Here is a 17,302-nt window from a genome sequence, read left to right on the forward strand (position 1 = left end):
GGGCAGCCCTCTGGACTCCTGCAGAGACAGGCCCGCTCCTCGTCCATCCTCACTGACTGGGGGCCCCTTCCTGACAAATGCCACTATTCCCTGTGCTTGGCTGAGTCCGCTTTCCCATTGCTGTTAGGTCCCCAAGGCCGTGCCTCCAGCAGCCCCCGACCTGCCCGTCTCCACTGGGTACCAAGTACACCAGGGAACGGGGTACGGCACCAGCCTCGTCACCCAGGTCTGCTGTCTCGTGTCCTTCCCAGGCCCCCCTAGAGGGGTCAGGTGTACAGGAGGTCTCCCAAGGAGTGTGTAAACTCAGAGGATCAGTTTCTAGAGCTTCAACTTTCACAGGCACTTTTCTCAAAACAGGTGAAGACTGGGCCCACGCCCAATATATTACTCCGGTGCCTCACCCCAGGGGTACAAAGGGAGAATTTGAAATACGGGTTTCTGCCAAACTGTTCGTGATGGCTCAGCTCCCTCCCATCATCTCCATCTCATCTGTGTTTCAAGGAAGGTGAAGGCTGAGCCTGTGTTGGGATGTTCTTCACGTGGGATAAAGGCACCGACTGTTTTCAATGCATCTGGAAAGTTCTTCAGGATAAGCAAAATATTCACAATATACTGGATAAAACCAATGGATAAAAACAAGTGATTTCTTCGAGATTCTGGTTGCCTTTTTTTTTTTTTCTTTTGCTGCACCCATGGCATGTAGAAGTCCCCCGGCCAGGGATTGAACCTGCACCATAGCAGTGAAGACACTGGAGCCTTAACCACTGGGTTCCAGGCAACTCCACCTAGTGGGTCTTTTAAGGCCAGCAGGCCAGATGGCCCTTGACTAAGAGTTCACAAAAGCCCCTACTTGCCAAGGAAGGCAACGTCCTCTCCTTTCTCAAGCTGGACGCATAGGATCCCTGGGCTGCCCAGTCTTGAGTGCATCTGGAAAATTCTTTCATCTCGGAGCTTCCCACACCCGGCTATCCGCACTCACCAGACATCCTTCCCAGTTCTCCACCCTGAATCAGCGGGGGACAGCCCCCCCGGGACCTCTGCTCTAAACCACAAGCCACATTTCTCAGCACCAAAAAAAATGAAAACCCAATTTCTCTCGAAAATTTTTTGCACAAAATGACTGTATCTCTCAAGAAAGAAGAAACTTTGCTTTGCCAGATCCTATTTACCAGATAGTCAGGCACTTTAAAAAGATAGTAACTTGGTAGTTTCATTTCCAGGGTACCTCGCTTGAGAACACCTCTGAGTCATAAAAATTCAACAGGGCAAACCAGTTTTAGACGTGGAGAGGCAGCCAATTTCTTTTGCACCGTTTTCTCGCAAATCATTAATCAAACGCCCTTCCCAAGTCCAGCAGACTCTGCACTTTTCGTGGACAAAGGCTGAAATTTATTTTCAACCAACTTGCCACTGATTGACAGAGGCCCGCAGAAATGCTTAAGGGCCGCCTCTGACATTTCCCCGACGCAAGAGCTTGGAAGGGCCACCCGCTGGACGCTGGCCCCACGGCCCGGCCGGGCATGGGCAGACGCGGCACGTGAATATTTGTCCCCAAGTACCTTCAAGGTCTCCTGGAAGGTGGGCTCCACCGTGTTCTTCTGGACTCCGGTCTTGCGTTTCCCCTGGGACGACCTGTCAGGCAGCAGGTAGGTCTTTACGTACCTAGTGGCCAAACCGACGGGAGAGGCGAGAGCTCAGCGGGGGCGGTCGGGGGGTTCAGGAGGGGACTGGCCCCGCCTCCCGCCACCTCTGGGGTTGAGGGCAAGGGCCTGGTGGCCGCCACGGACAGTGAACAGGGACAGTGCTGCGTGCGCAGTCCCTGGTTTGCAGCCTCTGGCTGTAATTCTCTGGAATGTCCCGGGGTGGGGAGTGAAGCTCCCCGCTTTCCCCATGTCCTACTCCTGGAACCTGTGTCGCTCATCCCGTCGCTGGGTGACAACCAGAGGACAGAGGTTTCCAGGGCTCAGGATTTGGGGGGAGGGGGTAGGTTTCTAATCCACCAGGCAGAGGGCTGCGTGCCAGCTGGCCCTCCCTCCACCACCCTCTTGCCCTCAACCTGCCGGAAAAGAGGAGATAGAAAGAGCAGGCCTGACACCCGCGGGGCCTCGAGGAGTCTGGAGGCCACGCTGGCCCAGGAGGCATGACGAAGGCCATCTCTGCACACGCCCTCTGCCCTTTCCCCCCAGACCCGCCCTAGGCCCATCCCGGTACCCGGGTCCTTCCTGGCACCTCCTGCAGCTTTACTGATGACAATGACGCCACTGGCCCAGGTCTTATCCCCACAGGCCAGAAACAAGTTCAACTGTCCCAAAGCAGAGAAGGAAGCCTCCCTCCACCAGGACCCCTCCTGGAGCCCCAGCCTCGGGCCTCCCCGCACTTTCTGTCCAGCGTCTTAGAAAAGGCCTCAAGGCTCGTTGGCACCATCGCCTCACTGTTGACTTAAATGGTTGATCATCGCAAGACTTCACACATATAAAACAGGAGACAGTAAAACAGATCTGTATGGCATTCTCCTGTGGCTCAGCAGATTAAGGACGCGATGTTGTCTCTGTGAGGACGCAGGTTGGATCCCTGGCCTCGCTCAGTGGCTTAAGGATCTGGCGTTACCATGCGCTGTGGTGTAGGTTACAGACGCAGCTTGGATCTGGCATTGTTGTGGCTGTGATGTAGGCCGGCAGCTGCAGCTGCGATTTGACCTGAGAACTTCCATATGCTGCAGGTATGTCTGTAAAAAGAAAATACATAAATTAATCTACATATATGAAAGCATTACAATAAAATACAAGCCCATGTATCTTGTTGGTTTATTGTGTTAAGTCCTATTTCTTTTTTCCTTCTTCTTTTTTGGCCACACCGATGGCATATGGGTTTCCCAGCCAGGGATTGAATCCTAGCCAGAGCTGTGACCTACACCACAGCTGCAGCAACGTCAGACCCTTAACCCACTGCACTGCAGCAGGAACTCCCTCTGTTTCCTTTCTGATCAACTCTCTGGATGTTGTGTCCTTTACTGAAATTATTGCCATGCCCACCTATTACTGCAGAACTATTTCTCTCCCTTCGATTCTATTTTTTCTTCTTATATCTTGATGATCTGTTATTAGATGTATAGACATTTATAATTGCTCTATCATCTTGCTCTACTGGACCTTTTATTAATATACAACATCCTTAACCTTTTGTAACTTTTTTTTTTTTTTTTTTTTTTGCTTTTTAGGGCCACGCCCATAGCATATGGAGGTTCCCAGGCTAGGGGTGGAATCAGAGCTACAGCTGCCACCTACACCACAGCCACAAGAATGCCAGATCTGAGCTGCATCTGCCACCTACACCACAGCTCACGATAACGTCAGATCCTTAACCCACTGAGCGAGGCCAGGGATGGAACCTGCGACCTCATGGTTCCTAGTCGGATTCGTTTCCGCTGTGCCATGATGGGAACTCCTGTAACCCTTTTTAATTTAAATCTATTTTGTCTGCTATGGGTACAGCCACCCCTGCTCCCTCTTGGTTACCATTTGCATGGAACATCTTTCCATTTGGAGCCAAAGTGAGTATCTTGTAGGCGACATGTAGTTGGATCCTATGTTTCTATCCATTCCGCCAATTTCTGTCTTTTGATGGGAGAGTCTAATTCATTTACATCTAATGACTGATAAGCACTTGTGTCCTTTGCTGTTTCTTTTGCCTTATAGCTTTTGTGTTCCTCACTTCTGCCTTACTGTATTCTCTTGTGTTTAGTTGATTTTCTTTGGTGAAATGTTTAAATTCCTTTATTTGTTTTGTTTTGGCTTTAGAGCTATTTTTTTTTTGTGGTTACCAAGGGGATTATATTTAATATCCTATAGTTATAACACTAATTTGAAGTCACACCATCTCAACTTCAATAATGTAAAAAGACCCTGAGCTCCTTCTTAGCTCTATCCTTATCTCTTTCCATCGTTGATGTCACAGAATTACATCTGTATACATTTAGGACCAAAACCACAAATTAATAATTCTTTTTTTTTTAAGGCACCTGTGGCATATGGAAGTTCCCAGGCTAAGGGTCACATCGGAGCTGCAGCTGAGGTCTATACCACAGCAACACCACATCTGAACTGCCTCTGTGACTTATATCATAGCTTGTAGCAATGCCAGATCCTTAACCCACTGAGCAAGGCCAGGGATCGAACTCACATCCCCATGGACACTATGCCGGGTTCTAAACCTGAGCCACAATGGAAACTCCACAAAGTAATAATTCTTTTAAACACATTAGTCTATTAAATTATGTCAAAAACAAAGTGTGGAGTTACAAACCACAATGACAGTAAGAGAGTAATAATCCTCTAAAATGTGTCCTAAACCGTGGATGGAACTAGAACCTCTCATACTAAGTGAAGTCAGTCAGAAAGAGAAAGACAAATACCATATGATATCACTTATATCTGGAATCTAATATACAGCACAAATAAACCTTTCTGCAGAAAAGAAATGCATGGACTTGGAGAATAGACTTGTGGTTGTGGAGGGGGAGGGAGTGAGACGGACTGGGAGTTTGGGGTTAATAGATGCAAACTATTGCATTTGGGATAGCACAGATGCTGTATAGCACAGGGAACTATGTCTAGTCACTTGTGATGGAACATGATGGAGGACAATGTGAGAAAAAGAATGTGTGTGTGCGTGTGTGTGTGTGTGACTGGGTCACTTTGTTGTGCAGTAGAAAATAGACAAAACACTGTAAACCAACTATAATGGAAAAAATAAAAATCATTAAAAAAAAAAAAAAAGGAAAACACACGTAAGAATACCTACCCAGTAGTATTCTTTTTATAAGAATTAAATGAGTTAAATAAATAGTAGCATTACCACTGTTAAAATAATACTAGCTTTTCTTTCTTTCTTTTTTTTTTTTTTTTTTTTTTTTTTTTGTCTTTTTTGTCTTTTTGCCATTTCTTGGGCCACTCCCGCAGCATATGGAGGCTCCCAGGCTAGGGGTCTAATCGGAGCTGTAGCCACCGGCCTACGCCAGAGCCACAGCAACGCGGGATCCGAGCCGCGTCTGCAACCTACACCACAGCTCACGGCAACACCGGATCGTTAACCCACTGAGCAAGGGCAGGGACCGAACCCGCAACCTCATGGTTCCTAGTCAGATTCGTTAACCACTGCACCACGATGGGAACGCCATACTAGCTTTTCTAATTGCCTGTGTATTTGCCTTTACTGCCTTTTTTCATATCTTTGATTTAATGTCTAGCATCCTTTTATTTCACCTGTAGGATTATCCTGAGCATTTCTTACAGGGTAGGTCTGGTGGTAGCAAACTTCCTCAGCTTTTGTTTAGCTGAGAAGCTTGTAATTTCCCCCTCACTTTTGAAGAACAATTTTGGCATTTTTTTTCTCTTAGCGTTTTGAATATATTGACCCACTGCCTTCTGGCCTCTAAAGTTTATGATGAGAAATCTGCTAAATCTTATTGAGGATCCTCAGTAGGTGATGACTCACTCCTCACTTGCAGCTTCAAGATTCTCTCTTTGTCCTTTTCTTTCAAACATTTGTTTATCATGTATTTTGGTGCAGGTCTCTTGTGAGCTCATCACACTTGGAATTCGAAGAGCTTCTCTAAAGTTCACATTCATGTCTTTCATCAAACTAGGGAAGTTTTAGGCATTATTTCTTCAAGTATTCTCTCTGCTCTTAGTGCTCTCTCTTCTCCTTCTGAGACTCCTGAGATGTGTTTGGTGGTCCACATCATGGTGTCCCAAAGTTCCCTTAGATTCTGTCTGCTTTTCTTTAATCTCTTTGCTTTCTGTTCCTCAGCGTCAGTAATTTCCTTCATCCTATCTTCAAGTTCATCTATTCTTTCTTTTACCTGGTCATATATGCCTGTGAATCCCTCTAGTGAACTTTTCATTTCAATTATTATAGTTTGCAGCCCAGAATTTCTTTCTGATTTCTTATTCAGTTTTATATCTCTTTGTTGATATTTTTATTTTGTTCACACATCATTTTCTTGACTTTCTCCACATCTTTCTTTAGTTCTTTGAGCATCATTAAGTCAGCTGTTGTAAAGTTTTTGTCTAGTAAACCTGCCCTCAGATCTCTTTCAGGGACAGTTTCTGTTGATTTACTTTTTTCTTTTGAATGAACCATCCTCTCCTATTTCTTTATATGCCTTGTGATTTTTGTTGTTGTTGTTGTTGTTGTTGTTGTTTTGCACTGAATATATGTGTCTAATAATATGTTAACTCTGGAAATCAGATTCTCCTCCTTCTCTAGGGTTTGCTGTATTTTGTCATTTTTTTTTATCAAGTTATTAATACATTTATTGTTTTGGACTGTCTCTGTGCCAAAGATCAGCCAGAGGTATAAAATTAAGGTCTTCTCAGATCTTTTCTGGGCATGTCTGGTCACTCTTTAATTTTCCTTATATCTGTGGTTACTTTTGAATGTTCTGGTTTCAGTATCTGGCCCCCAAAAGGGAGAAAAATGAAGAGGGGACACAAATGAGGAACTGGCCCTTTACATACATTGTAAATCACTTCATCCCAAAGAAGAGGAGATTGCAGCAGTGGGGAGAGGTGACGCAATGACAGCTGCCTGCCTCTTTGTACTTCTGTGATCAGAAGCAGCAATCAGAGAACAGATCCTTGATATTTGAAGGACAGGATCCTTTTTGCCCACCCTGGCTCCTGCATGTGGTATGCAAGCTGCTGCTCCTGCTGCCCATCAAGGGGGTGGGGGTGGGGGATGGGTAGCTAATACTGTGCTAAGAGCTGAAGCTGGCTGATATTAACCCCAATTTACCATTCGAGACTTTGCCTGAAAGTTGCAAGTCTTCCAAAGAGTCCAGAATTCCAAAATAGTTCCATCAGACGGATTCTGCTAGTTCAATTGTTGTCCATAGAGGGAGATGGATTCCCAAGGCTTTCTACACTGCCATCTTCCAGAATCCTCTCTGGACTATGCTTTTCTTTTATAAAGTATTGAGTCTTGTTCTAGCAGGCATTCCATTGACTGGAAACTCAGTTTGATCCTATCAAGGTTTGAGTTTGCGTAGGGTGGGTTAGAGTAGCCCTGGTGCTAGTGAAGCTGTAACCCTAAGCATTATCTTTTCTAGGGTTCACTGAATGTCCCACTCCACTCTGGCTGGTCAGAATGCAAGTCTTTCCCAGCACTGCGCAACTCTCAGATTTTTCGTTCAATTCACAACTCCCCAGTAGCTATCCTATGGAGAGATCTCATGAAATCTTGTCCTGCATCTGAGCAGCTTAGTTTGGTCAAAGCCTCAAGGGATCCCTGTGAGGAGTTTAGGTCCCCTTCTCTAGATACGTCCCACCTCACCTGCTTAAGAATAATACTTGTTGAATGTTTATTATGTTCTCCATGCTGTTCTGAGGGCTTAATATGAGCTAGTTCAGGGAAACACAACTATCCTTTGAAGTAGGTGCTATTAAAAGCTCCATGTGATAGTGAGGACACTGAGATATGGAGAAGTTGAATAACTTGCCCGAGGTCCAACCATGTACATGGCGCAGCCAGTTCCCAGCTCCAGACTCTCAACCACTCGCTATAGTCCTACTGAGAATTATGGGAGAGGCCCAACACGTTTAGAAGGTCAAGGATTGAATAAATGTAGCTGATGGGATTGGAGATGAGCCTCAAGAATGGACAGAATTGTGATTTCTCCCTGTGGGAGTAGCGCAGGGGAAATAGCCTCAGCACAAACATGAGAAAATCCTCATACTTGATGAAAGTCAGCGGATTGTTTTAGAACAGTGAGTATTCCAATTGCCCTGAAGCAGAAGGTATAGGTAGGGGAATTACAGAAGTTAAGACTAGAAAGGAGTCATCAAAAAATGGGCAGAAGATCTAAACAGACAATTCGCCAAAGAAGACATACAGATGGCCAAAAAACACATGAAAAGACGTTCAACATCTCTCATTATTAGAAAACCACTCTGAGGTACCACCTTACACCAGCCAGAATGGCCATCATCCAAAAGTTCACAAAGAGTAAGTGCTGGAGAGGGTGTGGAGAAAAAGGAACCCTATGACACTGTTGGTGGGATTGTAAACTGGTGCAACCACTGTGGAAAGCAGTATGGAGATTCCTCAGAAAACTGAAAATAGAACTACCATTTGATCCAGCAATCCCACTCCTGGGCATCTATCCAGAGAAAACCAGGACTCACAAAGACACACGTACTCCAATGTTCATTGCAGAGCTATTTGCAATAGCCAAGACATGGAAACAACCTAAATCCATCAACAACAGATAAATCAACAGAGGAGTGGATCAAGAAGATCTGGCACATATACACAATGGAATATTACTCGGCCATTAAAAGGAATGAAATAATGGCGTTTTTAGCAACATGGATGGACCTAGAAATTATCCTGCTAAGTGAAGTCAGTCAGACAATGAGACACCAACATCAAATGCTTTCACTGACATGTGGAATCTGAAAAAAGGACACAATGAACTTCTATGCAGAACAGATGCTGACTCACAGACTTTGAAAAACTTATGGTTTCCAAAGGAGAAAGTTTGGGGAGGTGGGGGGATGCGCTGGGGGTGTGGGATGGAAATCCTATAAAATTGGATTGTGATGGTCATTGTACAACTATAAATGTAATAAATTCATTGAGTAATTAAAAATAAATAAATAAAACAAAAAAATGGGTATAAGGGGGGGAAAAAAAGACTAGAAAGGAGGGCTCTCTTACAGAGACTCATAAGCACCACAGCAGTGCACTTAATTTGCTGGTTCTAAGGAGCTACTGAAGGTTTCAGAGCAAAGGGTGAGATTGATTGGACCAATGATCCATTCCTTTCCCCTGGGTGGTACTGAAATTATGTGCTAAAAATGTTCCATGTTGGGAAAAAGAAAAAAAAAAAAAGGCCAAAATGTGGTCCTTACCTTAAACTGTACATAAAATCAATTCCAAAATAAGAAAACCAATTCCAGTTCTAATGTGAGAAGAGCTAGGTGTGGAAAAACCTCTAAGAAAATAAATAATGTATTTACATCCTTCAGGTGGAATTCCCCTACAGACTCAAAAAGCAGATATTTTAAAGGAAAAGAAGGGTAAATTTGACATTATCAAATTCTCTATCAGAAAAGTCATCATAAACAATGTTTTAAAGCAAGTAACAGCCAGGAGAAGACATGTAAAATACCTTTAACCTCTGAAGAATTGTACTGAAAAGAATTGAACTGAAAGTGGATTTTTTTTTTAAAACTAAACTTGGGAGTTCCTGCCATGGCCCAGTGGGTTAAGAATCAATTGCTGCAGCTCAGGTTGCTGTGGAGGTGTGGGTTTGATCCCAGCCCAGCACAGTGAGTTAAAAAGATCCGGTGTTGCCACAGCTGTGGTATAGGTCTCAGCTGTAGCTCAGATGCAGGCTCTGCCTTGGGAACTTTCAGTATGCAGCAAGTGTGGCCATTTAAAAAAAAAAAAAAAGGCCTCCTATAAAAATTTTTTTAAATGACAATTCAATAGAAAAATGGACAGGAGTTCTCACTGTGGCTCAGTGGGTTACAAACCCAACTAGTATCCATTAGGATTCAGGTTCGATCCCTAGCCTCACTCAGCGGGTTAAAGGGTCCCGTGTTGCCACAAGCTGTGGAGCAGGTCGCAGACGTGGCTCGGATCCCTCATGGCCACGGCTGGGGTGTAGGCCTGTGGCTGCAGCTTCGAATTGACCCCTAGCCTGGGAACTTCCATATGCCACAGGTACAGCCTTAAAAAATTAAAAAAAAAAAAGCAAAAAATGGGAAAAAAGGAAAATGAACTCCAAGCAGTTAATGCAGAGAGGAGTTGCTCCTCTTTATTATTAATAAAGGGAAACGCAGCTTAAAACAATGACGAGACACCATATTCCACATCTACCAACTGGAGAAGGACTAATCTTTTTGTGTGACAGGATTTTGATTTTATTTTTCCTACATGGGAGGTCACATTTCCTTATACCATTTATAGAACTTCATCCTTTCTGCATTTTTTTTGTCTTTTTTTTTTTTTTTCTTCTTTTGTCTTTTCTAGGGCTGCACCTGTGGCACATGGAGGTCCCCCGGCTAGGAGTTGAATCAGAGCTACAGCTGCTGGCCTACACCACAGCCACACTGGATCCTTAACCCACTGAGTGAGGCCAGGGATCGAACAGGCAACCTCATCGTTCCTAGTCGGATTCATTAACTACTGAGCCATGATGGGAACTCCTTTTCTGCACTATTAATACGCCCTTGATCATTTAAGTTCCCCCATATGCTAAGGACTGTATCTGGACTTTAGATTCTGCTCCACTGACCTCCTTGTCAATCCTTGCATCCATAGCACATGGTCTGAATTACTAAGATTTTTTTTTTTTTTTTTTTTTTTTACATTTAGGGCTACACACTTGGCATATTTAGGTTCCCAGGCTAGGGGTCAAGTCGCAGCTTCAGCTGCTGGGCTATACCACAGCCACAGCAACACCAGATGCCAGCTGTGTCTGAGAACTACATCAAAGCTCACAGCAACACCAGATCCTTAACCCACTGAGTGGGGCCAGGGATCAAAACCGCAACCTCATGGATACTAGTTGTGTTCATTACTGCTGAGCCACAATGGAAACTCCTGAATGATTAAGCTTTGTAACAATTCTTGGCATCTTTTTTATTTCTGTTGCTTTTTTTTGGTCTTTTTGTTTGTTTGGTTGGTTTTTTCCTAGGGCTGCACCTGCGGCATATGGAGGTTCCCAGGCTAGGGGTCCAATCGGAGCTGTAGCCACTGGCCTACACCACAGCCACAGCCACACAGGATCCAAGCCATGTCTTCAACCTACACCACCGCTCACGGCAAGACCAGATCCTTAACGCACTGAGCGAGGCCAGGGATCGAACCTGCAACCTCATGGTTCCTAGTCGGATTCACTAACCACTAAGCCATGACAGGAACTCCTCTATTTCTGCTGCTTTTTACAATTGTCTTGGTTAATCTTGGACTTTTACTTTTCCATACGAACTTTAGAATCAGTATGTCTATCACCTTAGGTTGAAACTTAGACTGAGAAACTTACGGGTTGCACTTTTTCTTCTTTTCTTCCCCGTAGGCAAGATTCTTACAGGCCTGGATGCAGATTTCTAAAGAGTGAGCTCTGAAGCAATAGCGAATGGCAAATTCTATCTCTCCAGTGACATGCGTGTTGTCGAAATTGCCCATCTCTGTACAAGTGCTGTTGATGCTAATTAAACTGCCCTGAAATAAAAAATGACAAATAGAATAAGTTACTTCACAGTTACTTTTGTTGGCAGTTCTGGTTTCAAGATATCCAATAAATCACACTGCACACAGAGCATGCATCCTGACAGGTTAAGTGAATAACGCACCAGCTTGTCCTTTGCAAAGTAAATGGCCACATATTCTGTCCCAAGGGGATGAGAAGTATCCTGGGAAGGGCCTGTCTTGCCCAGATACGGCGTTTGCTTAGCGATAAACGTTACACAATGCCATTCTTGGACACAAACCACTTGGGAGGAAGTGGACTTTCTGTGTGCAATTCTGCAAAGATAACTTTCCAAGGGCAGGTAATATCCACGGCAGGAACAGCCCAGTGGAAAACAGCCCAGTGGCCAAGGGGGTGGGAAGCCGGGAGAGCTGGACTCAAACGTCAAAGTCTAAACGGAAAAATTAACTCTGTTTCCATCGGGTTAAGATGAGGAGCGAATGGGAAAAAAGCACATAAAATATGCAGCAAAGACAACAATACATTGTGTTTAAATGTTTATGGGTCCCTAGAACGAAAAACAAAAGCACCATCCTAAGTTCGGGCGCTCGAAGGGGGAGAAGATGGAAAGAAGCAGCAGCGAGACAGAGCACACGGTCTTAACAGCCCCACTAACTTTGCTTAAGTATTTGCCTCCCTTTCCCCGAAACCAATCTCAGCGCCAACTCTAGAGACACAGGGCACCTGATGTGATTCCCACTTTCCCAGCTGGTCCCGCAACGCTGTAGACCATTCTGGAAAGACACCAAGAAGAAGAACAAAACAAAACCAGCAAGTCCTCAGAACGACCCACACCTGACTTAAATCATGATGCCCAGAACCCAGCTCCCCTCGGCCCCCTCAGTCCCTGGCCCTGAGCAAAGTCATCCATCCACACCCCCACAACCGCTGGGCTGGGAAACCGTTTTTAACTCTTACACACTCAAAAGCGGCGAGACTGCGTGGAGGAGGGAGGTATGAACAAGGGGAGCAGAAGACAACGGGAAGCTTGGCAAAAGGCCGATGGATGGAGGTGGTGACAAGTTCTGAGAGTTCCCCGGCGTTCCCCTGGGACTCGGCTCCTTTCTAGCTTAGACTAGCTGTGCTGCGCCAACTCTTCCACCAAGAACAGATAGAAAACTGATTTCCACACCAGTTTCAGGGCGCTGCAGAGGCCTGCCAGGCCAGCCAGGATGCAACGGTCCATGATACTAAAGAGAAGCACAGTCAGCTGAACTTGACGTTCTGAGCAGTGCTTGCCTTTGAGGCATTTGTCGGCAGGTGAGCAGGTGAGGAAGGCTGAGGGGTCAGCTAAACGTGGCAGCTGGGAGGCCTGGGGGCCCAGCACAGTGACAAGCACAGGGGTGCAAGGCTCTGAAGGTGCAGAACTTGAGAAGTTCCCAGAAGAAAAGGAGACACACGGAGGTGAGAGTGATGCTTGCTGCTAAGGGGTCAAGGTGTTGGGTGAGTTGGAAACTGACGCTGAGATGCTCACAAATGCCTTCAGAAGTTTCATCTTACTAGGGAGGAAAAATGGGAGCTCAGGGCCACGACAGAGGAGGGGCTTAGTAAGCATCCAGACTTTGAGCTGGGACCCCTCAAAGGTCTTCTTCCTAGGAATTCAAGTCCACTAGTGGGCCAGTCCTCCCAGAGACCAAAGCCCAGCTCTAAGTGAGCTCAGTGCCAGACGGGCAAAGACCATCAGCCTTCCTAGGCATCTGCTGGAGCAAAGGCCAAGTCCCTCGGGAGGAAGGTCACGTCCAATGTTCCCATTTGGCTGGAAACTCCAGGGCAGCAGAAACCCTGCATATTTCTGCCTCCACCGAATCTCCAGCACCAGCTCAGAGCCTGGCTCGTGGTACCTCTCAGTCAACACTTACGACGCGAAGAAAGAAAGCACTCGAAGTTATGTGATTTTAGGAGCTCTCCCTGCAGATATTACAGCACGATGCGTCGTGCTCCTTGTTCTGAAGGAGCAGCAGATCTGAGGTCAGAAGACTCGGGGACGGTCCTGACCTTAGGTAACTGCCGTCAAGTCCCTGGACTGCAGATTCCAGGGAGGGGGGAAATACTTTAAAGTGAAACTCCATGGAGGCACATCATAATACAATCGCTGAAAATCTGGGATGAAAATCTTAAAGTAGAAGACTCTTAAAAGTAGAAAAGAAGGAGTTCTCGTCGTGGCGCAGTGGTTAACGAATCCGACTAGGAACCATGAGGTTGCGGGTTCGGTCCCTGCCCTTGTTCAGTGGGTTAACGATCCGGCGTTGCCGTGAGCTGTGGTGTAGGTTGCAGACGCGGCTCGGATCCCGAGTTGCTGTGGCTCTGGCGTAGGCCGGTGGCTACAGCTCCGATTCAACCCCTAGCCTGGGAACCTCCATATGCCGCGGGAGTGGCCCAAGGAATAGCAACAACAACGACAAAAAAAGACAAAAGACAAAAAGACAAAAAAAAGACAAAAAAAAAAAAAAAAAAAAAGTAGAAAAGAAGAATCTTCAAAGTAGGGGAAAAAAAAAAAAGATACTGACCTTCCGTGGAGGAAACAGTAAGGGCAGGAGAGGATGGGATCCAGGCACCGCTGGGAGGCTGGCACCTCCTGTTTGGGGAACGAGGGTGCATTGGGTGCAGCCTTGCGGAGGTTAATTTTGGTTTCAGGAGGATTAGGGAATTGCAGGCTGATTCGGTTTTTCTTTAATTTTTTTTTTTTTTTTTTGAGATGTAGGAAGGGAGGTTTATTTGTTGAGAATGAGGAGGAAGAGTGGAGAGAAGTCCTGAAAAGAGGGTGAGAGAGGCTGAAGAAGGTGTGAAATGATTATTGTGACAGCAGGACACGGAGTCACCCAGAGGGACATCTTAGGATGGCTGGCCCTGTGGGTGCGAATGGAGCTGAGGACACAACAGGGCAGATCGAATCCCATACGCTCACACTGAGCATTCCACCTGCCCTCCTGTGCCTTCGGGGCTGTTCAGGTGCAGGCACGGAGAAGACGCACCACCGGCTCGTCTGGGAAGCACCAGAAGGACTCGTCCTTCATTTTCAAAGATCAGCAGAGGTCGACTAGGTGAGACCCACCCCAAAATCACATGCCACATCGGACATGGACCAGGGTTCTTAATGCCTTGGGCCATCAGCTAATGGTAGTGTGTCCGAGTAATTCAACTGCCCATCTGCTTGGCTGAGAAAGTGCAGCCTCAGATAATGAAGGGACAGCCAAGCACGTCTTTGGTCAACCGCATTCCTTCGGAGAGAACTGATGACTGCGCCGTCATTGCCCCCGGAGGGTTTTCTGCTTTTATTTTCCCTATAGACAGAGCCGACGCTTGGAGCAAGTTAGGACTTTGAGCAGTAAGGGAGTCAGTCAAGAGGTCTGGGCCCAGAAGAACCCCTACAAACTCAGCCTGAATTTTATTAGCGCCATCTGCTCTGTCTGATTTTGAAAGAAAAGGAAATCTGGGCAAAAGTAAAGGAGAGCCACCCCAGGCAGGCAGGGAGCCTTCGGTGACTCCCCTCTGAAGGGCACGCATTATCAACTATCTCCGCAAGCAAGGCCTGATGCCCTTTTATTTCACAAAGACAGAATTCAAGGAGAGTCGACAGAAACCACAGCTATCCTAGAAAAAAAAATCCTTGATTCCCCCACCCCGCCCCCAAGAGCACGCAGAGAGCATTAGCGCAGGGGGTCAGATGGTGGTGATGGAGGCAGACAGACTCCCCTCGGGGCCCCGCCTCTTGGTGGTCAAGTGTGACCTTGAGCAGCTTGCTTGCCCTCCATAGGCTCAATTTCCTCATCTGTAAAATGGGCATGAGACTCAACTGGTTACTTGTGAAAAAAAGAACCAGGCCTGTGCTTAGCAGATTTGTTAATCTTGAAAATGCCACACAACGTGTCTGCCCTTTGTAAGCTGGGCAAATCACTCATTTCCTTTGTTTTTTCCTTTATTTTCTTTTTTTATTTTTGTTTTTTACTGTGAAGTATATTAAAAAGTCCATATAATGGATAGGTATGGTGAAATGATAATTATTAAACAAACATTCATGTGCTCACCACTCAACCTAAGAAAAACAACAAAACCAGGGCCTTGGAAGCAACCTGTGGCCCCGCCCTTACTGAATCACCCATATTTCTGACCCCGAGCCAACACTGTTTCAGAATTTTCCATTAATCATCTTTGGTTTTCTGTGTGGTCTTATTATGTATGTACATATCCCCCCAAAACAATAGATTGGTTAGTTTCACTGCTTTGGGAATTTAAGTAGAATCACACTGTGTACGTATTCTCCAATAACTTACTTTCTCTTGATATTTTGTTTTTAAAATTCATCTATAGGGAATTCCTGCTGTGGCTTTGTGGGTTAAGAATCCAGCCAGTATCCATGAGGCCGCATGTTCAATCCCTGGCCTCACTCAGTGGGTTAAGGCTCTGACGATGCCATGAGCTACAGTGTAGGTTGCAGACATGGCTCAAAACCCGCGTCGCTGTGGCTGTGGTGGAGGCCGGCAGCTGTAGCTCCGATTAGACCCCTACCCTGGGACCCTCCATATGTCTTGGGTGCAGCCCTAAAAGGACAAAAAAAAATTCTTTTAAATAAATGAAACTCATCTGTGTGCTTAGGTGCAGTTTTAGTTCATTCATTGCCACTCTGGTGTTCCACTGGATGAATAGGCCATAACGTAGTCATTCTTTTTTGTTTTCTTTTTTAAAAATTGTTTTACATGAAACAGCATCTGTATACCTGCTTATTAAGCTATTTAATGTTTACATGCAATACACAAATGTTTTTGAAACCACCAAGTTCTTTGATAATTGCAACATTGTTTTCAAATAAGCATGGAGAACTTAAATCCTTTATCCTTCAGATTTTTTGTTTGTTTGTTTTTTTATCTTTTTAGGGCCACACCCAAGGTATATGGAGGTTCCCAGGCTAGGGGTCTAATCAGAGCTGTAGCCACCGCCCTACGCCAGAGCCACAGCAATGCGGGATCTGAGCCACATCTGAGACCTACGCCACAGCTCACAGCAATGCCAGATCCTTAACCCACAGAGCGAAGCCAGGGATGGAACCCGCAACTTCATGGGTCCTAGTCAGATTCGTTAACCACTGAGCCACGACAGGAACTCCTAGATTATTTCTTAAAGAGATATAACCCTCTAAAAGATCACGCCAATATAATTATCTATTCTTTACTCTTTTTTTAATAAAAAAAGACTAACATGAGAAGACAGCGAAATACAATACTCTTAAAAAAAAAAATCAGTGCAACCAGAGAAGTTCAGAAATAGTAAAGGAAACTGGAAATTTCCAAAACCCCAATGAGTGCTGTGTGATGGCCGGGGCCAAAGCTTTGGGTTAGTCCCTGCTTAGAAGTGACCCAAATGCCAAGGTAATGCTCCACATTCTCAAATTTATGTTTAAGGGAAACAACCAAGAAATTGGATTTTTACTTCTTCCCTCAAACATGCCAAACTCTTGCCCATCCATGTCAACGGAGCTCCTTTTGACAATAATGTCTATTATTGGCATGTGGTCACTTTGCCAACCACAACTGGCAGGGGGAAAAGTCAACTGTATGGAAACGTTGATATAAATGTATTCCTTTTAGATTTTTTTTTAAAAAAAAAAACAGAAGGGAAAACCTGACAGCAACTCTGATTTTTTTCTCTCACGGAAATGCTGAAAGTGTTTCTTCACTCTGCCAAGTTCTCCTTTTTTTTTTTTTTTTTTTTTTTTTTGCTTTTTAGGACCACACCCACAGCACGTGGAGGTTCCCAGGCTAGGGGTCTAATTGGAGTTACAGCTGCTGGCCTACCCCACAGCTCACGGCAACGCCGGATCCTTAACCCACTAAGCAAGGCCAGGGATCAAACCCGAAACCTCATGGTTCCTAGTTGGATTCGTTTCCACTGGGCCATGATGGGAACTCCCTTCCATCTGCCAACTTCTAACTCCTGATGACTGGAGTTTTCCTTTTCTTTTTGGCCACACCCACGCTCTGCAGAAGTTCCCGGGTCAGGCACCAAACCCCCACCACAGCAGTGACCTGAAATCACAGCAGTGACAAC

The 17,302-nt window shown here is 45.5% G+C and overlaps 1 protein-coding gene and 2 long non-coding RNA genes across 29 annotated transcripts in view; 2 read left to right on the top strand and 1 right to left on the bottom strand.

Moving 5' to 3' along the window:
• SYTL3 (synaptotagmin like 3) overlaps nucleotides 1–17,302 on the bottom strand; it is a 101,426-nt gene that overhangs the window by 6,477 nt on the left and 77,647 nt on the right. For 21 of the 27 annotated variants that reach the window (XM_085022476.1, XM_085022514.1, XM_085022468.1 and 18 more), the window contains 2 exons: nucleotides 11,054–11,232; nucleotides 1,560–1,662 (listed from right to left, as the gene is read on the bottom strand). In XM_085022476.1, the coding sequence (XP_084878602.1) occupies nucleotides 1,560–1,662; nucleotides 11,054–11,232 (282 nt within the window). Of the gene's footprint in view, nucleotides 1–714; nucleotides 1,663–11,053; nucleotides 11,233–17,302 lie in introns of those variants that run through there. The other 6 variants (XM_085022543.1, XM_085022552.1, XM_085022538.1 and 3 more) reach the window with 2 other exon arrangements.
• LOC110259902 (uncharacterized) lies at nucleotides 1,460–15,849 on the top strand. Its single transcript, XR_002342352.2, has 3 exons — nucleotides 1,460–1,646; nucleotides 11,087–13,396; nucleotides 13,719–15,849. It is a non-coding gene; the product is annotated as an uncharacterized LOC110259902 (long non-coding RNA).
• Nucleotides 6,453–8,859, top strand: LOC146405911 (uncharacterized). Its single transcript, XR_014843989.1, has 2 exons — nucleotides 6,453–6,689; nucleotides 7,109–8,859. It is a non-coding gene; the product is annotated as an uncharacterized LOC146405911 (long non-coding RNA).

Source organism: Sus scrofa, chromosome 1 (genome assembly GCF_054392235.1).
Source record: "Sus scrofa isolate SSC_HxYL_T2T_F1_AM1 chromosome 1, Sscrofa_HxYL_maternal_Yorkshire_Landrace_v2.0, whole genome shotgun sequence".
NCBI classification, from domain to species: Eukaryota; Metazoa; Chordata; class Mammalia; order Artiodactyla; family Suidae; genus Sus; species Sus scrofa.